Source organism: Xenopus tropicalis, chromosome 10 (assembly GCF_000004195.4).
Source record: "Xenopus tropicalis strain Nigerian chromosome 10, UCB_Xtro_10.0, whole genome shotgun sequence".
In the NCBI taxonomy this organism is placed as follows: Eukaryota; Metazoa; Chordata; class Amphibia; order Anura; family Pipidae; genus Xenopus; species Xenopus tropicalis.
Window position 1 is genome coordinate 10847035 of NC_030686.2, and position 26575 is coordinate 10873609.

The 26575-nt window shown below is 42.5% G+C and overlaps 1 protein-coding gene across 1 annotated transcript in view; it reads right to left on the reverse strand.

Moving 5' to 3' along the window:
- Window positions 1-26575, reverse strand: part of npepps (aminopeptidase puromycin sensitive) — a 43774-nt gene continuing 17199 nt past the window's right edge. The window contains 17 exon segments of the mRNA NM_001079222.1: window positions 1-1091; window positions 2129-2176; window positions 3041-3196; window positions 5088-5195; window positions 15360-15416; window positions 15511-15653; window positions 15867-16086; window positions 16198-16332; window positions 16432-16571; window positions 20045-20108; window positions 20210-20319; window positions 20427-20487; window positions 24961-25065; window positions 25250-25414; window positions 26008-26122; window positions 26239-26272; window positions 26359-26455. Coding sequence (NP_001072690.1) covers window positions 939-1091; window positions 2129-2176; window positions 3041-3196; window positions 5088-5195; window positions 15360-15416; window positions 15511-15653; window positions 15867-16086; window positions 16198-16332; window positions 16432-16571; window positions 20045-20108; window positions 20210-20319; window positions 20427-20487; window positions 24961-25065; window positions 25250-25414; window positions 26008-26122; window positions 26239-26272; window positions 26359-26455 — 1911 coding nt within the window. The 3' untranslated portion in view covers window positions 1-938.

Sequence of the window (26575 nt, forward strand, 5' to 3'; positions counted from 1 at the left end):
ATTCTTTTTTGTTTTTGTCATTTAAAACAATAGCACAAAAGAGAGAACTCAGGTAAGCAAGTCTGATAACCAAGGCTTATTGCCCAACCGCTAGTCCGTTAGACTGCACAATACCTGCAAACTGGCTAACCTAGGGTTTTATCTGGAACTGGTATAACTAGTTGACTTTAGGAACAAGATACTTTGCACTTTGTCCCTCTTCAGTGTGGCTAAGAGGAGAAATCTACATTAAGGAGACCCTTCAGTACCACTGTGCAAGCATTTTCTGTACTGTTGGGGGATAACGGTCCAGGCCACTGAAAGGTACAGAGCAGCTGGAAATGGGGTTAAGTGTAAGTACACAAACGTGCAAACTTGAACTGCCCCTCAGGTTAAACTCTATGCCCAGAGTAAAGGGTTAGGTTAAACTCCAGGACAAACACAACAGTCGGCATATGGTTAGATTTTGACAGTGGCAACAGTAAGGAGTGAGAGGGAGGGGAGTATCTCCTTATTAAAGAAAAGGGGAAAGCCAGCAATCCTCCTACGCGGCCATGGGTAAAGCACATAACTGTCATAACCTGTCAGGTTACAGCCCCTTTACCTGCAAATAATCCTCTGCACTTGTGCCTGGTACCTCTAACTTACAGAACTCTGCTCCAAAATGGGCTCAGAGTTCCTTTGTTTATGGGCCACCTAGTAAATTCACAGTTGTCACACACAGCTGTATGCTACCTCTTTAGGAAGGCTGAGCAATTGAATAAATTCCCTAAGGAGTTGACTGGGGACTGAGCAGGTGCCGAATGGAGGGGGCCACTTTTAGCACCCACTCACCTGGCGGGGAGAGGAATTTGGGGGAGGGTATCTGGAAAGGTAGGTACTGAGCCTCCAGTGATGGAAGCCTAGGGTCTAGCCTGTTGGGGCGGTGAAACAGCAGGTGGAGAGATGAGTGTGCACAATCACACGGTGGAGGAAGATGGCTTGCGCTGCAGTAGATAATGGTGGATGGCTTCTGCATCACGTTTCAGCCAGCCAGCATTCAACAGAATATTCTCACAGCACTGCTGCACCGTGCGCTCTGCAGAGGGAGCTGGGTGGGCATCAAAAAATGCCTGGGAAAATAAAGAATGACAGGGAGAAAATTGGGTATACACAGAATCAAACCATTCCTAAGACTGAACTATAGTGAACACCTTGAATCAGTATTGTGTGGATATTAATCAATATTGGACATGTGGATATTCCTGGATCACCAGTGACTGTTCCTTGGAAGGCAGTTTAAAGCCTTACTAAAGAAGTAGGTCAGAAATGTTGCACATTATGTTTGGGGTTCTGTACCAGCCCAAGGCACCCACAGCCCTTTAGCAGGGAAGATCTGTGCCCCCAAAGATGCCCCAGTAGCCCCCATCTTCTTTTCTGCTGTCACTTACCTGAGCTTAGGAACCCACTTAAAATACAAGAGATAGATATATATATATATATATATATATATATATATATATATATATATATAGCTGATTAGTAGTTAATACAGGTAATTACTACATGGTAGCTCAGAAACCATTTCAATATAGCATTTGTTTTATTTAATAATTAGCCCTGTAGCATCAGCTTATATGACAGGCAAACCTTTTCTGCTTGATAATTTGCAACAACCCCTAGGCTCAGCTTCTCAACAGCTGACCAGAGCTCACTGAGCATGTGCAGTGTCGCAGACACTTTCCAAAACAGGGAGCTCCTGGGCCAACTGTAAAGGCCTGGATCATTACTGCTATTGAGATGCTGAAACTTTAGGCTGGTGCAGTAACTTCAATATATAAAATATGGCACTTTTAACCATGTTCATTTCTAGAATTTAGTTCTCCTGTAAATGATCAGAAGAAAGAGGTCTCTGCTCCATAATCTTATAACCTAAGGTGACTTAAGAGATGAAAAGTCACAGCATTCTCTGAAAATCGCTTTTAATAATCTACAGAACTAAAAGCAAGAAGGCCAGTCCTAACCTCTTGTAATGAGGACAATGAAAACTGAGCGCTGCTTGCAGGGCAAGGGGGTAAAATAGAAGAGGAAGGGTATAACTTTCACAAGTCTAAATGTACAGCTGCAACAGACTTATTTTTCATTGCTTCTTACCAAACTCCAATCTTACCTTAATCTCTGCTGCCATTTTGTCACTTGCAAAACCATCCAAGGAGAGCTAAAAGCAGAAGAGCAAAATCAGTTAACACAGGGCAAGTCTATTTTTTTTTTATACCCCAAGAAACTGCTTTTGTTGTTTAACTTAACTTATACTGTGATATAAACAGTGGAAACAACTTGCAATTGGTCTACATTATTTTATGTTTTTTTTAAATTATTAGCTATTTGTTAATCAGCTTTCCAGTTCGGAATTTCAGCATCTATTTGGTTGCTAGGGTCAATTTGTCAATTTACCATAACGACCAGGAAAAGGCTTGAATGAGAGAGTCAAATCTGAATGGTAGAAGGCCTGAATAGAAAGATAAGCAGTAAACAGTTGTAATAATAATAAAATGTAGCCTCACAAACAGTTTTTGGCTACTGGGATCAGTGACAACCCAAAGCTAGAAAGTGGAAGAGGAAGGCAAATAATTCAGAAAATATATTAAAAGATAAAAAAAATGGAGACCAAATTGAAAAGTTGCAACAGGCAATACTATACCACACTAAAAGTTAATGCAAAGGTAACCCACCCCTTTTAAAAAGCATTATACATCATTACACACAAAATAAACAGAACTTATGCTGATACATTCCTTCAACAATTTGAAATATTTTTACTAAAGAATATCAGTAATTCAGCTTAATGAAGGAAAAACCCAAAAGCAGACATTTCTCTATGATTAAGCAGATTTGCCACAAGTAATGTAATTACATGCAGCATTCCAATGTTAACGTAAGGCAAGGCATTTCCTCTAGTCACCGCTGAATACACGGCATCAAATCTCCCCTTGTGTCATTGCCCTTAATATTGCAAAAAGACAAAGCAGAAAAGAAAGAAAAAAAAAAGGTTTTCAAGACTTTAATGCTGCCATACCCATACCTTTATAAGCCTAGAGATGAGGAAGCCACCCTGGTAACGGTTATACAATTCCTCCCAATTATCCTTCACAAAGTTCCAGGCGCACTTCCTGCCAAGTTTACTGCCACCCGCCACTCCTCCAATGACGCACACGGTGTCCTGTGGACGAACATCTTCCTGGACAGGAGGAAAATAAAGAAACACAGCGGTGAAATGCTGCTGCACTGCTACAGGATTCAAACTACTATTTTCTGTTTACCCCTTAGCTGATTTAGGCATTAAGACATTTTGCTCCTAGAACCAAGATCAGTGAGTACAGAATACCTACCAGCAGTCAGGATGCTTGGAAACCAAAACAAACACCATCTTTGTAGCTCTGCCATGCTGCAGTTTAACCTGACCATCAGCTTTTATGTGTCCTGCGCTAGTGAACTCTTGGCTTCTGATCACACCAGCTACCAAGTATAACTCCTTTCAGCAATTGGGGAGTTGCTTCAACAAATTTAAACGTAGCCTACCATGCAAAAACTATTTTGTGCATAGTGAAAAATTGTATGCAAAGCAACATTCCAATATACTTTACAGCAGGGGTGGCCAGACCTTTATCAGCGATCGGGCAGGGAATGCGGAAGTGCAGCGTGAATGTGTACGCACGCTGCGTCGCATACGTACGCATTCATGCAGCACTTCTGCATTCCCTGGCTTCATCGCGTTCCACCAGAAATCCACGGGGGATCGACTGGTGGGCCGCGATCGACATCTTGGCCACCCCTGCTTTACAGTAATTAAAACTTTTTAATGGTTTTGAAGTAGGGATGCACCGAACCGGATTCGGTTTGGAATTTTTTCGGCAGGATTTGGATTATGCAGAAACCAAATGCAAAAAATCCTGTGACTTTCTGCCACGTAAACACGAAAGTGAAAAAATTTTGGCGGCAAGCTGCAACATTTAACCTTTCTGAAACCTAATTAGCAATTAACCTAGCAACCAGGCAGTGATTTGAAAGAGAGACAGGATTATTATATATTATATGAGGGCCTAGAATAAGTGCCTTACAGAGCAATAGTTTTTTGGCTTCCGGGGTTCACTGACCCCCATTTGAGAGCTGGAAAGAGTCAGAAGAATGAGGCAAATAATTAAAAAACTATACAAAATAAAATATGAAGACCAACTGAAAAGAATAGGCCATTCTATAACATAGTTAAAGTTAACCTGAAGGTGAACCACCCCTTTAAGAAGCCCATATTTGCTACAAAGCCCAAAACGTTGGTCTGCCACCATAGAGAAAGATTAAATATATCAATAATAGCTGGTGCCCCCAGTCACACTTCCCTTAATGCTGCCTCCGGTTAAAAGGCAAATATGTAAAAAAATGAAAATCTAGTAGGAGCACTCACAACAGTTTTAAAGTTATAAAAACAATCTTATTTGGAAAATTGATAACAGATATATAGACTCAGACACCAGCACATATACACAGACTGACAGATCCAACGTTTTGGTCACATGATATCTTTCTCATTTTGGTTCCACCTCTCTGTCCCAGTAGGTAAGACGACACATACGCGCACACAGCCAGATATAGATACATATAGAGATAGATACAGATGGATACAGAATCGCCAATTCATAAAAGAACCTCTCTAAGCTTTGTTATAGATAAGTACACACACTTAATAATAAACACCATCCCTATTTAAACTTTACTTGTGTAACTTCTAAAATCTAATTTAATGTATCCCAACTCGTATATCAAATTATTTACATACAATATCTAAACAATATATAAAATGAGGTGTGTGGTATTCCTCTTTTCTATATACAAGCATATAACATCTATTATAAAAGTCCCAAAAATATTTACCAGACTGATTATCACAGGAAGCCACAATATGTTTAAGTGGCTTTCTAGAGAAAGTATCAAAAGACTATGTCTGGTACAAGCACAGTGAGAGAATGTGAGTGAAGGTTTACTACTCTGTACCGTATTCATGTCAAAGTATTATCACGGCAAATACATCAGTTATTTTCTCACTCACTCCCATTGCTGCTGGTGCTAAATCTTACCGACAGAGAGAAGCTCAACACCTTCTTGATCAGATCCTGCTCTGCGATGGCTCCCAAAACTCGTTCGATCCTGTTTTTCTCCTCCTGCATGTCAGCTTGTTTGTGGAGCTGGAGTGAGAGACATACACTGCCTGTTATAGATGAGAATCCAAAGGGGACTCACTGCAGAGAAGGAGAGTCCACAACTTGGAATCTATGTACATCAGAACTTTGAAATCACCGACAATGTCGTATTACACCGACCGCCTTTATTTATATAGAAGATAACATTTCTGTAGTACAGGTAGGGGATTGGTTATTCGGAAACCCATTATCCTTAAAACTCTGAATAACAAAGCCTGCCTCTCAGACTCCATTTTAATCAAATAACTAAGATTTTTTATTTTATTTTTTTTTTTTAACGGATTTCCTTTTTTGCTGTAATAATAAAACAGTACCTGTACTTGATCCCAACTAAGATATAATTACCCCTTACTGGGGGCAGAACAGTCCTATTGGGTTTATTTATTGGTTAAATGATTCCCTTTTCTCTGTAATAATAAAACAGTACCTGCACTTGATCCCAACTAAGATATAATTAATCCTTATTGGGGGCAGAACAGTCCTATTGGGTTTATTTAATGGTTAAATGATTCCCTTTTCTCTGTAATAATAAAACAGTACCTGTACTTGATCCCAACTAAGATATAATTACCCCTTAATGGGGGCAGAACAGCCCTATTGGGTTTATTTAATGGTTAAATGATTCCCTTTTCTCTGTAATAATAAAACAGTACCTGTACTTGATCCCAACTAAGATATAATTACCCCTTACTGGGGGCAGAACAGCCCTATTGGGTTTATTTAATGGTTAAATGATTCCCTTTTCTCTGTAATAATAAAACAGTACCTGTACTTGATCCCAACTAAGATATAATTACCCCTTAATGGGGGCAGAACAGCCCTATTGGGTTTATTTAATGGTTAAATGATTCCCTTTTCTCTGTAATAATAAAACAGTACCTGTACTTGATCCCAACTAAGATATAATTACCCCTTATTGGGGGCAGAACAGCCCTATTGGGTTTATTTAATGGTTAAATGATTCCCTTTTCTCTGTAATAATAAAACAGTACCTGTACTTGATCCCAACTAAGATATAATTACCCCGTATTGGGGGCAGAACAATCCTATTGGGTTTAATTAATGTTTTATTGATTTTTTATTAGACTTAAGGTATGAAGATCCAAATTACAGAAAGACCTCTCATTCGGAATACCCTTGGCCCTGAGCATTCCGTGTAACAGATCCTATGTACAACAGGAAGAGACTTGTCAGCTTTTTCACCTGTGGAAAAATACCCTGCTCATTTGAGCCATCTTTGACTTTTAGGGCAAAGACACATGGGGGCGATTAGTCGGCGCAACTTGTTAAAAAGTTGGTCGTGGCAACTAATTGCAGTGACTTTCCTGCTATAGGTTACTGTATAAGTTGCTGCAACTAATCGCGCAGTTTTCACTGCGTGGATTAGTCGCCACAACTTTTTCAAAAGTCGCAGCTTCTAAAAGCCGTGTGACTTCACCCTAAGGGATCAGAAAGCAATATAGCAAAAAGATAACAGGACACGGGTTTTTGTCCCAATTATATTGAATCCAAGCTCTGCACTAAAACACAATATTATAACAGGTGTTCATCATCATCAAAATGAAGCATATTTACATGATACAAAATAAATGCTGTGTATTGCAGATGCTCAATTTGTTCTGATCAGGGAAAGGGGCCCAAGCTCTACCCCTTAGAGGATGTCACTGGAATTATTGTGGTGTCATCATCCCTTTAAAAATGCAATTGTAAAAATTTTTACACTATTGAATTTAAAAACAGCGCCACCTGCTGTTTATTTCAGCTGAACAGACAACATCAGAAGATAATTAGTTAGTGAGAAAAGTTTTGCCATGCAGCAACATTTAAATATATATAAAAAAAAAAATAAAAAATTGGAAAATTGGTGAGCAAAGCAAGAATGAAAACAGTCCCCAGTGGATGACCAATAAGGGCTGTAATTGCCTATTTGGTAGCCCCATGTGGACTGGCAGACTAAAGGAGGCTCAACACCTGGTCTTTCTAACTCCAAAACTTGCCTCCAAGTCAGAAATTCAAAACTAAGCTTTGGGGCCACTGGGAGCAACACCCAAGGGGTTGGGGAGTAACATGTTGCCCTGAGCCACTGGTTGGGGGTCACTGGCTTAGTGTTTGCAGAAAAACATCAGACACTTCTCTGCTCAAAACTCAGCAAAACACCACAACATTTCCTTTTCTCACTAAACTTAAATGTTATGCCTACTATGATTAAAATAAACAGTGGGTGGAACTATTTAAAATTCATTACCGCTGTAAAAACTGCTAATCTGGAGATAACAGGGTTGTAGCTATGACCTAAGCTGCAGTCACAGGGATACTGCCATGATTTTATGGGGTACTTTTTATTTCTAAATTACGGTTTACAAATAATTCACTCTATCATTTAAACAACAAATGTATTTGTAGTTGTAATAGGAAGATTTATGTACTTACCGTTAAATCCTTTTCTCTTTAGTCGTCAGGGGGACACAGGAACAGTGGGGTAAAGGGTCCCTCCTACAAGGAGGCAGGACACTGCAGTGATGTCAGAACTGTTGCTCCTCCCTCTCTCCTTTTACCCCCCTTGCTTAGCCAACAGAGCTCAGTTGTTTCCAAAGATTCTCAAACAGGAATGTATAACTTGTCTCAAACTTAACTCATATAACTTACACGCATGGTTGAATGCAACTCAAGGCAAAAGTTCCGGGAGGGAAGTCCTGTGTCCCCCTGACGACTAAAGAGAAAAGGATTTAACGGTAAGTACATAAATCTTCCTTTCTCTTACGTCTAAGGGGGACACAGGAACAGTGGGACATACCAAAGATGCCCAGCGAATTAAGGGAGGGAGGAACTTAGGTAGATACTGCCGCTTGGAGGATCTTTCAGCCAAGGGCCGCCTCCGCGGACAGGTAAGTGTTGAATTGGTAAAATTTCGTAAAGGTGTGTAAGGAGGCCCAAGTAGCCGCCTTGCAAACCTGATCGGCAGATGCCATGTGTCTGTGAGCCCAGGAGGCTCCTAATGCTCGGGTAAAGTGGGCCCGCAACCGCAAGGGAGGCGTCCTCCGTCTTGCCAAGTAAGATCGTCTGATTGCTTCCTTAATCCAGCGGGCTAGCGTGGTCTTGGTAGCGGGAAGACCCTTTCTGGGGCCCGAAGGGAGCACAAACAGGGTATCTGACCTTCTGAAGGATTTGGTGCGCGAGACGTAGGTCTTTAGTGCTCTGACTACGTCTAGGCGATGCAATTTGGCCTCCTTCTCGTTGCTTGGTTTATTGCAAAATGAGGGGAGGCTAATCTCTGTGTTAATGTGGAAGGGGGAGACTACCTTGGGGAGAAACCCCGGGGCGGTACGCAGTACCGCGCGGTCCTCCTGAAATATGAGGAATGGTGGAGAGCACGACAGGGCACTCAGCTCCGAGACGCGTCGTATGGAGGATATGGCTGTGAGAAAGACTGTCTTCCAGGTTAAGACACAGAGATCCGCAGAGTCAAGAGGTTCGAATGGAGGTTCGGTGAGGGCATTGAGAACAAGGTTCAGGTCCCACGGGGGAACCGGGTGTCGGAAGGGGGGCTTGATCCTGGACACCCCCTGTAAAAAGGTGCGTATATCGTTATGGAGGGCTATGCGCTCCTGGAACAGGATGGAGAGGGCGGAGATTTGAGATTTTAGGGAGCCAAGGCGGAGCCCCTTGTTAAGACCTGACTGGAGAAAGTCCAGCACTGTCGGAATGTTGCACTCTCGGAAGTTAAGATCGCGCTGGTCACACCAAGCCCAGTAGCAGTCCCATGTTCTATGGTAAATCCTGGAGGTTGAAGGTTTTCGAGCCCTGAGCATCGTCTGAATGACGGTTTCCGAAAGGCCTTTGTCCCTTAGGATAGAGGCCTCAAGAGCCAACCCATTAAGGTGAAGAGTTGTGGCTTGTGGTGCCGGATCGGGCCCTGGCTGAGAAGGTCGTCTCGCGGTGGTAATGGAACTGGAGGTTCCAGGGAGAGCGCTAGCAGATCTGAGTACCAAGATCTCCTGGGCCAGCACGGGGCGACTAGGATGACTGTGGCTGTTTCTCTGCTTATCTTTTTGAGTACCCGTGGGAGCATGGGGAGGGGAGGGAAGATGTAGGCTAGCCGGAAGTGCCACGGAATGGTCATTGCATCTATGCCGGCCGCAAGGGGGTCCTGGTACCTTGCGAGGAAGGTGGGGACCTTTCTGTTGTGCCTTGTGGCCATGAGGTCGATCTGTGGCATGCCCCACTGGTCCACTAGGAGACGGAATACGTCTGGGTGGAGTTCCCACTCCCCGGGGTCTACTCGGTGTCTGCTTAGGAAGTCTGCTTCCAGGTTTGACACTCCTGGGATGTGTATGGCGGACAGGTGAGGTATGTTGTGTTCTGCCCAGGTCAGAATGGGAGTTACTTCCCTGTTGGCTGCTGTGCTTCGCGTGCCCCCCTGCCGATTGATGTAGGCAACGGCGGTGGCGTTGTCCGTCTGGATGCGCACTGGTTTGAGCCTGAGAAGGTCCTGCCACGACTGGAGTGCCAGACGTATGGCCCTGATCTCCAGAAGGTTGATCGGCAGTTGGGATTCCTCCGGGGACCAGAGACCCTGAGCTGATCTCCCCTGAAAGGTCGCTCCCCATCCCTGGAGGCTGGCATCTGTCGTGACTACCTGCCAAGTCGGTTCGGTGAATGTCCGCCCTTGAGATAGCTGGTGGGGGAAGAGCCACCAAGAAAGAGATCTCCTTGTGTTTGGCGGTAAGGAGATCCGTTGGTGGAGGGATAGTCTGTGCCACTTCCTGAGAATTAGTGACTGGAGTGGGCGAAGGTGAAACTGGGCAAATGGGACTGCCTCGATGGCCGACACCATGAGTCCCAGGACTCTCATGCAAGAGTGTACTGTCGGCCTTGTCATTGTCCTGAGGCGGCGGATAGAAGTTTGTAGCTTGAGCTGTTTCTCCTCTGGTAAGTAGACCCGTTGTTGTAGAGTGTCGAAGTGGAGACCCAGGAAGGTCATCCCTCGGGGCCGATGAGAGGCCGAAGGGTAGGGCGACAAACTGGTAGTGTTGGTTCCGGAAGGCGAACCTCAGGAACTGGTGGTGGTGAGGATGAATAGGAACATGCAGGTAGGCATCCCTGATATCCAGGGATGCCAAGAATTCTGCCGGTTCCATGGCGCGAATGACTGAGCGAAGTGATTCCATTTTGAATCTGTGGTATGAAATCCACCTGTTCAGTTTCTTGAGGTCTAAGATTGGCCGGAAGGATCCGTCCTTTTTGGGAACAATGAAGAGGTTCGAATAGAACCCTTGAAATCGCTGTGTAGGAGGCACGGGGACTATCACGCCCGAATCGGCCAGGGAGTGAATGATTGACAGGAAGGCGTCCCTCTTGAGAGGTTGTACGGGGAGCCTTGACATAAGGAAGTGTCTTGGGGGAGGACTCTTGAACTCGAGTCGATACCCGTACGCAATGATGTCGAGGATCCAAGGGTCGGTGGAGTGAGCGGCCCAGGTATCCACGAAAAAACGAAGCCTGCCCCCTAGGTTTACTGACCCCTGTGTAATTGTAACATAGTCAGGAAGAGGCGGCCTTGTCCCCCGTAGGCTTGGGGTTTTCGGGGCTGCCAGGCAGATCTGTCCTTGTTGGGAAACCGCTGTTTAAAGGCGGTAGATGAGCGCGATGGGGGACTCCCTTTGTAGTTGCGGGAGCTCTGGGAGCGAAAGGAGTTGCCCTTTCGGGGGTTGAAGGCTGACTTAGGTCTGTTTTGTGGGAGAAGCGTGCTCTTACCCCCTGTGGCCTGGGATATAATCTTTTCTAACTCTTCTCCGAAGAGTCTGGATCCCTTAAAGGGAATGGAAATTAAGGACTTTTTGGAGCTGAGGTCGGCTGACCACATCTTTAGCCAGAGGGATCGGCGAGCCGCGACCGAGAGAGCTGAGGAACGTGCCATGAGTGTGGCCGCGTCCACTGCCGCTTCGCTGACAAAGGCATTAGCCTCTAAAATGTAGGAAATTAACTGCGAAGCCTGTGTGGGATTGGAGGCGTCTTGTGTACATTCTAGTAGGGAACTAGCCCACGCCTCAATAGCCCGACTAACCCAGGCGGAAGAGAGGATAGGCAGAAGGGCTGAGCCTGATGCTGAAAAGGCGGCCTTCAGGAAACCCTCAAGTTTTTTGTCAGTAGGGTCCTTGAATGCCGAAGCATCAGGGACTGGAAGGGTAGTGGCCTTGGATAGTCTGGACACTGGGGCGTCGACTACGGGTGGTACGCTCCATTTGTCAATGAATTCCTTAGGGAAGGGGTACTGTCTGGTAAAGCGTCTAGTGACCTGAAACCTCCTTTCAGGTGACTGCCACTCCTCCTGAATCAATGCTTGTAGCTGATCATGGGCTGGAAAGAAGGCCGAGGCCTTGTGGTGCTTTTTGAAGAGACTCTTAGTCTTACCTGGGGCAGAGTCTGCGTCTTCAATTTGTAATACTTCCAGAACCGCCCGAATTAGGTGGTCAACATTAGAGGAAGTATCAGGGGTGCTCTCTGCCCCATCGGAGTCAGAGTGTGCTGAGGAGAACACCTCTCCCTCGCTAGCCTCATCCTCAGATAGGGGTGGGCTAGAAGACCCTCAGGGTCGGGTCTGGTCTACCAATATCACGCTTGCGCTTAGCTAAGGGTGCTGGAATGTCGGACAATTTTTCCAACATTTTGTCAATTGTGGAAGCCAATTGAGGTATACACTGTAGACCTGCTAGGGAATTAGATAATGAGATGGCCCATGCTGGCACATCAGAGGAGGCCTGTGCGATTGGGGCCCCTGCAGGGGAAGGACCTGCTATGGGCTGCTCAATGGGGCCCTGTGAGACACTCTCATGGGAGGCTGAAGCCTGATTGAGGTGCGAGCTGCAGTCAGGGCAAAGTGGGCTAGATTGGCCCTCCTTAAACTTATTAAGGCACTTAGTGCAGGCAAAAAATGACATCATAGGTGAATTTTTCCTGCCTCCCTTAGCAAATAGGTCCCCCCTGCCTTCAGCCATGTGTGTAGGTATAGAAGTATACTTGCCACCTGGGATCTTAATGCAAACAGTGGAGGAGAGAAGGAGAATCAGCAGTGCTGTATCAGAGCAGAATTCGCCTCTGGCTATGTGGAGCGCACCAAGGAGAGTGACCGCAACCCCAGTGACGCGCGATAGTAATGGCGCGAAGAGCCGTTACTCCCCCTCCGACGCGAGTGCGCACCAGTTAGGCGCGTGCTCGTGACGTCATCATTATGCGCGCGCGCGCGATACTCGCTTCGCGCGTAGTGGCTGAAGGCAGGGAGCTAGGGAGAAGCCTGTTACCTGGTAGAGGAGAGCTAGGCAAAGCGCTCGTCTCCAGCTGTCCGGGGGGCCCAGCTCTGTTCCAGGGAAGCGCTTGAATCAGCGTTCAGTCAAACACTTAGGTTAGTGCTGTGCAGAGTGGGAAGTCCCGCGGGGGGGGGGGGGCTGACACTTAGAGCGCAGAAGGGTTACTGACTCTGGTCTCACCCCTGTTGTCAGCGCTAATCGCTGACCGATGTTGTCCTTGTGCAGGGCCTCTCTATAGGCCAGTCCTAACCTCCTGTGGCAAGGACACTTGAAAAACTGAGCTCTGTTGGCTAAGCAAGGGGGGTAAAAGGAGAGAGGGAGGAGCAACAGTTCTGACATCACTGCAGTGTCCTGCCTCCTTGTAGGAGGGACCTTTTACCCCACTGTTCCTGTGTCCCCCTTAGACGTAAGAGAAATTGGTGTGTAGGCGCCATCTCAGTGCATTGTGCCCGAGTCTGAGCTTTCAGCCAGTGCTACACATTAGAACTGCTTTCAGCTAACCTATTGTTTCTCTTACTCCCATGTAACTGGAGGAGTCCCAAGCCGGACTTGGATTTCTTACTATTGAGTGCTATTCTGATACCTACTGGGAGCTGCTATCTTGCTCCCTTCCCATTGTTCTGCTGCTGGAAGGGGGGGGGAAATATCACTCCAACTTGCAGCGCAGCAGTAAAGTGTGACTGAAGTTTATCAGAGCACATGTCACATGGCTGTGCCACCCTGGGAAATGAATATGGCTAGCCCCACGTGACATTTTAAAACTAAGTAAAAAAAAAAATAAAAAAATAAGTGTTTATGAAAAACAGATTACAATGCAGGGTTCTGCTGGAGAAGCTCTATTAACTGATGGGTTTAAAAACAAAACATGTTTTCCCATGACAGTATTCCTTTAAGTAAAAATGAACTGAAAAGGGAAGTTGAGAAAGTTTAGAAGAGTACTGTAGTGAATGCTACAGTGAATGAATCATAATCTAAAATATGCTCTGCATTCCCAATGTCCCAGCCAAAAGAAGGCATGCCAGTAAAGAAATGCATCACTGGGCTCATTAATGGTATTTCACTGGAAACGTGGTTGTTTTGGACATCTGAGACAAAGGAACTCCCATAGTGATGGGAGTTCCTTTTTATACTTCCCCAGAAAAATACAATCATGTGAGTAACAAGCAGAACTGCAACAGAACCCGAGTCGCTTTGCTCCCAGACTGATTAAAGTGTTAGCTTCCTTAAAACAGCAGGTATCCACACGCCTTCCTTTAATCCTTTTTCATCCGAACAGTAATGAACTCTCCGATTTCTTGTCAGTAGGAGAAGCTACAGCTTTTCTATGATGCTAAAGTTCAACTGCATCCCATTTATTACTCCCAGCACTTTTATTTTCACAACTTCTTCAGTGTTTAACAGCTTCTACAAAAGCTGACCTGCCCGCTGCCTGTAAACTCCCTTCAACCTTATAATGAGCAAATTGTAATTTAAATCAAATCTGGATGGACATATTCTTATATGTTATTGTAACTAGATAGCCCGGTGTCACAAAACATTTCACTCCAGCAACGGTGCAGGCAGTTCTTATTACAGGTGTGGGACCTGTTATCCAGAATGCTCGGGACCTGGGGTTTTCTCAATAAGGAAGGGATCTTTCTGTAATTTGGATCTCCATAACTTAAGTCTGCTAAAAAATAATTTAAATATTTAATAAACCCAGTAGGATTGTTCTGCCCCCAATAAGGGGTAATTATATCTTAGTTGGGATCAAGTACAGGTACTGTTTTATTATTACAGAGAAAAGGGAATCATTTAACCATGAAATAAACCCAATAGGGCTGTTCTGCCCCAATAAGGGGTAATTATATCTTAGTTGGGATCAGGTACAGGTACTGTTTTATTATTACAGAGAAAAGGGAATCATTTAACCATTAAATAAACCCAATAGGGCTGTTCTGCCCCAATAAGGGGTAATTACATCTTAGTTGGGATCAAGAACAAGGTACTGTTTTATTATTACAGGGAAAAAGGAAATTGGTTTAACTATTTGATTAAAATGGAGTCTGAGCGACATGCTTTCTGTTAGAAGTTTTCTGGATAATGGGTTTCCAGATAACAGATCCCATAACTGTACTACAGAAATGTTATAATGTAACCATTAAATAAACCCAATAGGGCTGTTCTGCCCCCAATAAGGGGTAATTATATCTTAGTTGGGATCAAGTACAGGTACTGTTTTATTATTACAGAGAAAAGGGAATCATTTAACCATTAAATAAACCCAATAGGGCTGTTCTGCCCCCAATAAGGGGTAATTATATCTTAGTTGGGATCAAGTACAGGTACTGTTTTATTATTACAGAGAAAAGGGAATCATTTAACCATGAAATAAACCCAATAGGGCTGTTCTGCCCCCAATAAGGGGTAATTATATCTTAGTTGGGATCAAGTACAGGTACTGTTTTATTATTACAGAGAAAAGGGAATCATTTAACCATTAAATAAACCCAATAGGGCTGTTCTGCCCCAATAAGGGGTAATTACATCTTAGTTGGGATCAAGTACAGGTACTGTTTTATTATTAGAGAAAAAGGAAATCATTTTCAAAAATTAGAATTGTTTGCTTATAATGGAATCTATGGGAGATGGCCTTTCTGTAGTTCCGATCTTTCTGGATAACGGGTTTCCGGATAACTGATCCCATACCTGTATTTAATTCTAGGAGACAAGGCAACCCAATATGTCTCCTTTAAGACTTATGCTCTAGAAGAGTAAGGATGGCAAGTGCTTAATAATTGGATGTCTTTACTCATGTCAAAATATATATTTATCTACTGGTACATAAAAAAAAAAAATCACTAACCTTCATCATGGTCTCCAAGGTTGAATTATCCCCATGTTTCAGAACCGTCACATAAACCTATAACAAAAGAAGTCAAGATTAAAAGAACTTTCTAAATGTATAAAGGGTAAAAGAGCGTGAGAGATACAAAGGACAGGAGGAGAGCACTGACCGGGCTCCGCAGATCTGCACTCAATACATTTCGTCCGTCTACATGTTCCTTAAACCGTCGTCTGGCTTCTTCAAGGGTCGGTTGGTGGCCAGCCTTCCCCAACTTTCCCAAGACAAGACCCCTAAGAAGAGCATCTAAGTGCCCTAAAAAAAGAAGTATTCCAAGGCATGCTGGATATTAGACATTGCACAACAACCATAGTTTTACAGTTATATTTCACACTACCACAGAAACCATTAACAAAAAAAAAAAAAAAAAATGAAGTTTGCAACTATGCAAAATATCACTTTGAGCTATGAATGAGTTAAAAAGGGCAAGATTTAAATATTCCATAACAATTTGGAGAAGATGCTTACCTTCTCCAGGTTTAGGATCCCAGCCAAGGCGTTGCCCAATTGGGGAAAAAACATCCCTGACAAAGCACTGTATTTCCTCATGAAAGTCTGTGTGGGAAAGCAGCGTTGAGAGGATCCCCAGGTTGCAGCTCAGGTCACTCCACACAGTGTAATTAGGCTCATTTACAAATGCCTCCATAACTTTCAGGACCTCAGCTGTATTGATCATACCTGCTCGAGCCTACGAGTCAAAGATAAACATCTGTTTGCAAAACTTTCTTCCCTCTTCTTAATGGCCTCTTTCTACAGCATCACTGCATCATACTGTGCAAAAACAAAGCTTTACACTCACCAGAGAGAACAGGTCGTTCTGTAAACCCAGCCTGTCAACAGGCTGTAACGAAAGGTCTCGGATGCCAGGTAATAGGCTCTCCAACATCGTAGTACTATACTGAGTGCGGTAGAAGCCCACTGTGCCAGGATTCAACTACAACCAGCAAACAGGAGTAAAAACAGAATGTAAAACCACCACCTTTAAGACTTTTTTCAACAAAGCATTTCATAATCGCTACCAAAACCTTCTCACCTTAACCCACTGGTGTGGCTTAACACCTTCCAGCACCACAGTCATCTCTGGCTTATCCATTAGAATCTTCACAGTAGCAGATGCTGGAGATTCACTGGTGCAGATGCTAATTGGTACCATCCACTGGTAACTGTCATCGCCTGAGGAGGGCAATATTTATATAAGTGACTAAAAAAAGGGGCTAATGGAGGATAGATTATAATATATGTCATAAAACAACAAAAGTACAATACTTAGGAATCAGTGTGAATATGTGATAAGTAAAATAAGTGATTTATTGGTGTAATATATTAGATAATGGGTAAGCACAGAGGATCTCTTGTTGTCTATAAAGTCCAGGAATGGTGCACACAGTGCATGTTTAACAAAACATTAATAATTAGTAAGTACAAACAAACCGCACTCACAGGACTTGTGAGAAGCAAAAAAAAAATACTTCATATACACATATACATACACATACATCAGACAGTACAATTTAAGTTGGTATATTCCAGCATTTACAAGGAATGTGTCACTATGCCAATTATAAAAGAGCCCTGAGCTATTTCTTCCAGAGGAGCCCTCTTCTGCCCACTCCCCAACCCACGTTAATTAGCCTGGATTGATCAGACACAGGTTGATGGGTGAAGCAGAGGAAGGAAGGGGAATGTTTTTAGAACACAGTAATGTGTTCCTATATCAGATTATAGGTAATTCAATAGCACCTTACCTAATGGTAATTAGTTGACGATACACAGTATTTATTTCCTAATAATCCATACAAAGTTTGAAACTGCTTAAACCTTATTTACTGCAGACTTATTAGATAATGAGTATCTTAAGAACTCAAGCAACCAGACAGGCTGGACAACCCCCTCAACAGATTGCTTAAGGAAATGAGAAAAACAGATTGAGCAGATATTCCTTTAGCAATTTACAGATATACTGAATATAATAACCTTTTCATAGCCTGTTTCTTAAGCTTCTTCCATGATCAAAATTAACCACAGTACTTTATTGTGAAAGTTGTTTTAACCAACAAAAGTTGCTTTCATTTTAAAACGCCTGCAAAAGCTTAATCCCAACGTCGCTAGCCATCCTAGAATTCCTCACGTACAAGAACACTTATTATCCTGAGTGAACGTACTTTTTAAACCCTGGGTCCCCTCTAGAGGCAATGCTCTCCTCCTGAAATGTACCATTGTGGACCTCCAATGCTGCCCTGTTTGCTGTAGCTGTGAATAAAAAGTAGAGTAGGGCAGCAGGGTTGGCAGGTCAACTGCTGTCATTACCCTAGTGATTGCCGACCGGAAGCACAAGCAGTTGAAGTTAGGGCCTGCTTGGGTTCATCTGCACATGAACCTGGGACAGATCACATGGGAAAAATACATACCTGGCATCTATGCTGGGTTTCTTTACCTTTGAATGACAGGTACGGGGAAACAGGGTGGTAAGGGGGGGCCCACAATGGTGCAGTTCAGGAGGGAAGGCCCTAGGGTTGTAAATGTACTTTTTCTTTAAGGGCTTCCCCTAAAAGGTGCCTTATAGCACTTCTCTCCACTCCTACCTTTTCTCAAAGGACCAATTTAAAAAAAAAAAAAAAAAAAAAACAGCAACATAATGCAAACACATCTACTAGTGTTGCCTGACAGGTCTGCACAGCTGCTATCAAGTTCCAATCATTCACCCAGGGCCCCGGTGGCTAAAATGGGCAAAGAGATGCCTGTTTGGTGACCTTGCAAAATGAACAGATCAACGCATGGCTAGCTACAGGCTTCCCCTGCTTCAGCATTTCTTCCCTTTTACATGTGTAGAAAGCAATACTGCTAAACAAGACCAATTCTTTGTATGCAGTGGTCAAGAACATAGGAAGTAACTGTACACTGACCACATGGAGTGGTCCAGATGGAGGCCAACAACCTGTGTCTAATTTGTTTTTACAAAAAAAAAAAAAAAAAAAAAAGACTTACAGTTGCAGGGTAGAAATAAAAACAAGTACAAGACAAATCACATTCTACAAGTTGGATATAGCTGTGTGGGTCAGGAAATAATGGGACTGATTGAAAAATCTGATGTATTAACTACATGAAAGCTTTGTCCTCCGACCAGACTTAAAGACTTTCTTAAAGATAATAGAATAATCACATTAGCGGAAATTCAAAAAAAATGGGGACCCCATCCGAGGGACATATGGAATTACAACCAAATTTATCATTTCCTACAAGCTAATAAGCCTCAGAGATGGAACAGACCTTTGACTCCATGGGAGCAAATCATGATAGGCCCAAAGATGATTAATAAACCACTCTCTAAAGCATACAGGTACTTATTAAATGCCATGCCCTTACCACCCAGGGCATTTTGTAAAGCATGGGACAAGGAACTTGCCACCGAAATATCAGAGGAAACCTGGGACAGAATCCTCAGCACCATGCACAAAACATCTAGAGCATCGAGAACAAACGAGTCGATCTTTAAGCTGGTAACGAGGTGGCATTACACACCGGCAAAATTAAGTAGAATGTACCCTAACAGTTCAGATTTATGCTGGAGATGCAACAGCCACAGAGGCACTCACACACATATCTGGCTGACTTGCCCCAAAATACAACAATACTGGTTGGATATTCTGGGCGCAATAAACCACATTACGAAATTCAATCTTGACATTGGAGACCCCGCACTAATTCTACTTAATGTTCGCCTACGTAGTAATGCCACCATTTCAGACCCTCTCACGTTACACTTATTACAATCTGCGAAATCGATCATTCCAAGAAAATGGAAATCTATAGACCCCCCACTATTCACAGAATGGCTAGCCAACACAGAGGATATTAGGCAAATGGAGGAAATAACCTTCATGATACACAATAAAAGTCACCACTATAGGAAAATATGGACCCCCTGGATAGACTATCTAAGATCACTATAAAACATTATTAAAAAACAGCCACCTACATAGGGCACTTTAGATGTAAGATTTATAAGGTATAGACAATCGAATACTTAATGGAAAATGTAGATATGACTTGATGACAGCTTGCTTGAAAATGAAACTGTATAATAATGTAAAGACTAACATTTGCAATGCTCCCCTCCCTACCCCTCCCTTTTTTCCTTCTGTACCCCCTCCCCATAATTACAAAATGATAAATAAAGAATTTTCAAAAGAAAGCTTTGTCCTCCAACACAACAGCCCTGTGGGAAGGCAACACTGCATTCTGCATCTAACCAGATAAATTTTGATGGCGTCAAAGTCTTTTTTCCTCTCACTGAAATAAACTGACCGTTTACAAAACCACCATTTGACTTTACCTGATCCAACTTACATTACAGCAGTGAGGATCAGATTTTGTAGCAACCCACAAAATCGTTTGCTGACAAAACTGTGTGTATAGTTTAGGCCCTAGGACAACAGGTCGACTGCCACCTAATAAAACAACCACACCACACAAATATTGCCTTGACTCATTGCAACCAGTTGTAAAGCATTGTTTGTGTCTTTTACTTTTGTTTAATATATGTTTAAACTCAATAAAAATTCACCTTTAAAAAAATATTACCTTGACTACATTACCTAAAAATACAAATATTAACTAGAATGTTTTTCCTAACTGGCAGTGCTTACTGTTAGGAGCTCCACTGGCACAAAATTTCTTCTGGGAAAGCTTCAGGACAACGGAATCTTCTTTCTGCAAGATAAGTGGTACAGGTACCGTAAGTTACACCCAATCCTTGCTCAGACAGTGTTCAGAGATGCCTGCTGTGAACCAACATCTGCAAATTGAAGTACCTGCTCTGATTCCACACATATAAGGGGGAAGCCCATCTGTTTAGTCCAGGTGTTCATTACTGCAGCAATGGGTTTCCCACTGGCCTGTTCCAAAGATTCCCAGAGATCCTCTGTAGAGAGAAACAGTACTGGCTAAATTTTGAGCAAGCACAGAAAAATCAACAAATATATGGTGAGCTGGACACTTGTGGGGAAAAACAATAAGGGCATTGCGTACCTGTGGCAGCATTCTTCTCCTGGAATTTAGTGAGGTACTGATTCATGCCCTTGCGAAAATCCTGCAGAAAAAGGTAGGTGTCAGCGCTTTCAGGCAGTTACTGCAACAGTGATAAAAGAATAACCCTTATTAACTACACATCACTCAAAATGTAAAACAAAGTAAGGGGGCAATCTAAGTTTTAGTAGGGTGTCAAAATAAAAAAAACAAAACACACAAACGTAACCGTTGATCTATCTTCCCCATAGAGACAATTATCTGTAAATAATTAGCATTGTCTGTTTTTGTAGCTGCAACAGGTAGCTCCGTGCCTCTTTACCCTCAACAGTTAAGCTGGCCATACACGGGCACCTACGGGTGGCGATATCTGGGAGGCATGTAGGCGAATTCGATAGTTTGGCTGAATTCTGCACGCGGCAATTGGGCAGTCAGTTCAGGGACCGCATCAACGAGGCGATGTGGTCCCCGATCCGACTGGATTTTCTAACCTGGCCTACCGATATCTGCCCAATTTCAGGTCGGCCAGGCCCCTCGTTTCTGCCCCTACACGGGCCGATAAGCGGCCGAGTGGGCAGCTTCTATCGGCCCGTGTATGGGGGCCTTTAGATATCGTTTAAATGATAATATTTGTTGAAAGGTTTTCAATATGGAAAACATGTGTGTGGACTTCCCCTTTAGAATATTACCACAGATATATACTATGTGATCAAGTTCAGGTTTACTTTAACCATCTAATTAAATGAACATTTCAAGAATGAAGCAAGACAAGAATTTCATGATGGGGTTGTAAAAACACTCAAAGGAATACTGCTAGCCCCAAAATTCCATTTTGAAATATTTCCGTTTTCTAGAATTACTGTCTGGGTAGTTTCCTAAATAAACTGTTTTTAGGCAGTCATATATGATACAATTACTGCTCTTACCATTGGAATGCAAAACTTTCTTAATCCAATCTTTAAGGGCTTTATCCTTTCTTTTGAGGTTTATCCTGTGGTGGCTTTTTTTGTGTTCCACCGCAAGGGAACACATGAGTTAACACAGCCCACTCTTCCCAATGGGCTGTACTCACCGTGCCGCACAGAATGCAACTTGCTGTCTTAATTCATGCGAATAAAAAACAACCAAATGGGGAATGTAAAGCAAAGCGCTGTAAGGGTCAAAGCATATACAGTATTTTGACCACTGAGGTCATCCTGGGAAGTCAATAAAATATTTGCAGGTGGGTAAAAGTGGTCACAATGCTGCATGTATCACAAGTCTTATTATTTTCTTTAAGAAATCTTTTAGTAATATAAACCATGGATTTCACAAAGAATCTCTGATGCCACTACAACCTCATCCATAAAGTGAATTTGGATTTGCTTTATTTGGGGATTTAAGCTGTAACACCTGGTTTGCAGGCTAAACCAAAGGCCTCCCGATATCTGGTTGGGGGATCAGCTACCTATTAATCAAGCAGGCAACATATCTGGCCAACTTTAGTGATCACACTTGTAGCATAGTGTATTTTCTATTGATTTTATAATGACACATATATATTATATATATATATATATATATATATATATATGTGTCATTATAAAATCAATAGAAAATACACTATGCTGTAGTGTGTGTGTGTATGTATTTATATATATACACACACACACACACACACACACACACACACACACACACCAGCTTTGATATATGAATCAAATCTTAGGTTAGTAGCAGATTTTGGGACAGCTATTGACCAGTGTTCAAGGTACAATGTTTTTGATCTATGTATATTGAGGGGTAAACAGTAAACAGGTATTGTTACCCAGTAAATATCCTTGGAATAAACAGACAGCAGATAGACAATACACTCTATGTACAACTTATTTGAGCAACAAATAAGGCCTCCTACAAAGTTAATAAAATGTTTAGTTAGATCTTTTGTTCATGACAAAAGTTTGCACATAATATTGCACAAGTCAGCACTTAGGGTCCCCATACACTGGCAGATCCGCCTACGGGTGGGCGATATCGGGAGAATCCAGGGTAATTCCCCAGGGCCAAACAATCAAATTATAATGACGGGCATACAAGCTGATGCGGTCCCCGATCTGACTAGATTTTCTAACCTGCCCGATAGAGATCTGGCCGATTTCAGGCCAGATATCGGTCGGGCAGGCCAGTCGGAAGTACCCATACATGGGCTGATTAGCTGCCGAGTCGGTCCAAAGGACCCATATCGGCAGCTACTATCGGCCCGTGTATGGGGACCTTTAGTGTTGGGAGGATTTGCTAAGAACTCTGGTATAAAAGGGAGTCTCCACCATGTATCCCCTAGGACTCCAGAACGAGTGCCAGGACATTAGGATCATCCCTTGGTTATTGGGAACCTGAAGGTCTTGCACCAAAGGTTGTGGGGCTCCCCGATTGTGCTGAATTGATGCAGAACTGGCATCATACAAAGATAAGTAAATCTATTTGATTCTATTATTTGTGTGCGTGTAAGTCATTGCTGACTGTTTATCAGAATGTTTAATCATTGATCCTGCATATGTGTTAATATTTGTTATTACTGTTAATTAATACAAATTATTAATATAGGATCATCCCCTTTATTACAACACTGAACAAGTTGACCTTAGTATGCATGGCTAGCTAAAGAAAGGAGAACACTTTGATTTGACCTCCCTATTAAAGCAGAAAAGTGACTTTCAAAATAAAATTAAATGTTCCCCTCAAACCATTCTATTTTTTAAAGGGGACAGTGTGTGAAAAATAGTGCCAATGAATTTAGCCACGCCCATCCGTTACACTTCCAGCTAGGCTGACTATAGGAGGATCTATAGGGAGCTCCATGGGCCATTTTTACAGATTGTATTAATTTTAAGACCAAAGTGAAACCAGCACCACATATTAATTGCCAACAAGATTAGAGATTATTTTTGAGGATACTGTCCTATAAAATGGAAGACATCTGCTCACTGTGAAAATTGTGTTTTGTTTTACACCATATCAGTTTTTATTTTGGTAAGTTCTAAGTTTAGTATATACGTGTATTTAATGGATGGTAATTATATAAATGTATGGCCCTATGAGACCTAAAGGTACCTGAATGGTTTAAAGATCAACCAGTTGTACGATCAGCTCTTAAGCCGGCCATACATGCACAGATAATATCTTCCGAAACCTCGTTTCGTACAATATTCGGTGCATGTATGGCTGCTCGAAGAGGCAACTGATATCGCAGAAGACTGCGGATATCGGTCGACTCCTCGATCGGCCAGGTCAAAAGATCTGATCGGGCACCATTGAAGGCGCCCAAGAAAAATCTATGTTCAGGGCTGAATCCCCAGGTGGAGGTAGAGTTTCTATTGTTTCTACCTCCAAATCAGACGATTCAGTCCTGAACGTCAGTGGAGGGTGGGAACGATCTTTCCTGCGACCAATGGTCACATGAAAGATTGGAATCGCTATGTGTATGGCCACCTTAAGTTTTAAAACACACAATCACCTCTCCAGCAGAACGGACAACCCTGTAACTGTTAAGAGTAAAACAAATGTAAATTCCTTTAAGGCACTTACAGGGTTAATCAACAGACCCGCAAAAGGCAAAACTAAGCCAACTCATACAGCTTGCACGACAAACTATTCAGGTGCCTCCAGGCACTTGCACAATGCTATGAATACCTAGGCAGGAAGCGTGACTGTAGTGTAAAATATCTTTCAAGGGTTGTTCTCCCATTTGTAACCAACTTTTAACATAAAACACAACACACTATTTACACAACATCACATGGGTATGGATGTTATTTAGAATATGAAATACCTGTGGTTATATCCGAGTTACAGCTCTTATACCCCTGTCTGAATGATTATAAAATTAAGAAAATGATGGGGATAATATAAAATGAGTGGCATCATCAATCCCTCTTAGCACATCTCCAAACAGCTGAAAGATGGGCGGTTGCTGATAGAAACACTTTCCTTAGCTTAACTGTATCCCCTCTACATGACAGCAAGGCTTGGAGACTTACTAGAATGCCATGAAGTCAGGGCCCAGTGGGTTGCTTTTATGAAACCAAACAAATGCTTTTATTAAATATGGGGCAAATACTATTTAGTAGCCATGGTCCTTTCAACTGTTTTTACTTGTTATTTAGAGTGTACAGCAGCCACCCTAATTGCTATTGGTTGTGTTTTCCTTATGGTTACAGATGCCACTATACAGAGATGCTCTTAATCCAGGATCAGTTTTTTGAAAAAATATTCAAAATAGGTTTTTAATTCAGATTCATGCAAAATTATTTCTGGATTTAATATTTGCCTAAATCCAATAACTTGAAATTCAATACATTCCTAATATAAAATAATGTTGACGATGCTAGATTAAATAAAAAAAAGGTGCGCTTCTTCCAAAAAACACTAACATATTAAGTACATTCAGTTATGTCAAAGCAGAATTAAACCAAAGAATATTTAATATCCTTGAATGTAACCTTAATATTTTATTTTTGTAATTGTGTGTGCAGGTCTTCAAGAAGGAAGGAGTATTTACCTCATCCCCAATATAATCGTGTAGCATGCGGATGACAGAGGCACCTTTGCTATAGGATATAGCATCAAAGATTTCATCAACTTCAGATGGGTGTCCGACACTGACCTGGATGGGGAAGAAAATACATTTTGCATCATAAGGTTTTACTATAGGGTCAGTACATGACCTAACAAAACCTTATGAAGTAACTGTGAGGCTTATTCTTGTGGGAGCTGTAGTTCAGCATTAATGGTCAAATGCAAATCTGAAATTACCTCTGTAACACAGGCAGAATCAATCTGAAGATTACCTCGATGGGATGGCTGTTTTCAAGTGCATCTAGTTCCTGTGCCCGGGTATAGTCGGCTGAGACAAACTGTGTCCAGATGTCATACTCTGGAAAACAATGGTCTACGCAAAGGTATTCTATCCAAGAAGCAAAGCCCTCATTCAGCCAGAGATGGGTCCACCACTCCTGTCCAGACAAAAGATACACATGGGACGAGCACATGGGAGCTATGAAGATTTTATTAGCTTAGGCACACATTTCTGAAGGAGATATTTGCAAAAAGCACAAATTCTTCCTTTAACATTTGCATTTTTACTTCACTGTTTTCTTTTATGTGTACTTCTTACTTCTGGCCACTTTTAGCAGTGGATGTCTTAAAGAGAACAACAGTAACCTGTATTTTGTCTGTAACCTCCCATCAAAGCTTTCCTCACAGGGTCACTATGCATAGGACTAGAGGGGCACAGAAATAATGGGTGTATAGCTTCCACCACTAGTAGCGAGAACACTGCTCTTAGGAAGGAGCTATTTTTGTATAACAAAGAACCTAGGAAAATTTCAAAGTGTAATCCCAAGAGAAAAGGATTCTATATACACACGGAAAACTTCACCTTGGAGACAGGAACCAAAGGGGCATGCCAACAAGGAGAAAGAAAAGGTGCAAATCACTTGGGGGGGAGGGGGAAGCAATGGGAGCACACTTGTTTAACAGTGTAAATGTCAGAGCACATAATGCAACTGTTAAAAGCAATGTACAATGCAAAGTGTTTATTATATACCATGGTGACTAGGTTCCCAAACCACTGATGTGCCAGTTCATGTCCCACAACTAATGCCACCCACTGGCGAGAAGAAGAGCAGGAGTTCTTGGGGTCAATCAGCAGAGCAGTCTCCCTGAGGAAGCAGAAAGACAATATCAACTAATACTATTCATCACAAAGAAAACACAATATTCATATGAGATGGTATAATACATTCTGAGCAAAGGCCAGCAGATTAAGTGCACGCACCTGTAGGTGACCAAGCCCCAGTTTTCCATGGCTCCTGCAAAAAAACAGATAAACTATGAGAAAGAAAAACCACCATGAAAGGGACTCCTGCTCAAAAAAAGCAGTCACTGGGAACATTACCAGCTGCAAAGTCTGCAATGGCGATAAGGTCAATCTTGGGGAGGGGGTAGGGTACGTTGAAGTAATCCTTGTAAAAAGGCAGGGTTTTAGCAGCAACCTAAATAAGGGAAGATACATGTTAGGAAGACTACCAAGATCTTTAAGAAAATTACTTTTATGCTAGATTTGTATTATCTTGAGGGGAAAGCAGCTAATTATTATTAAGGGATGGGTAAAG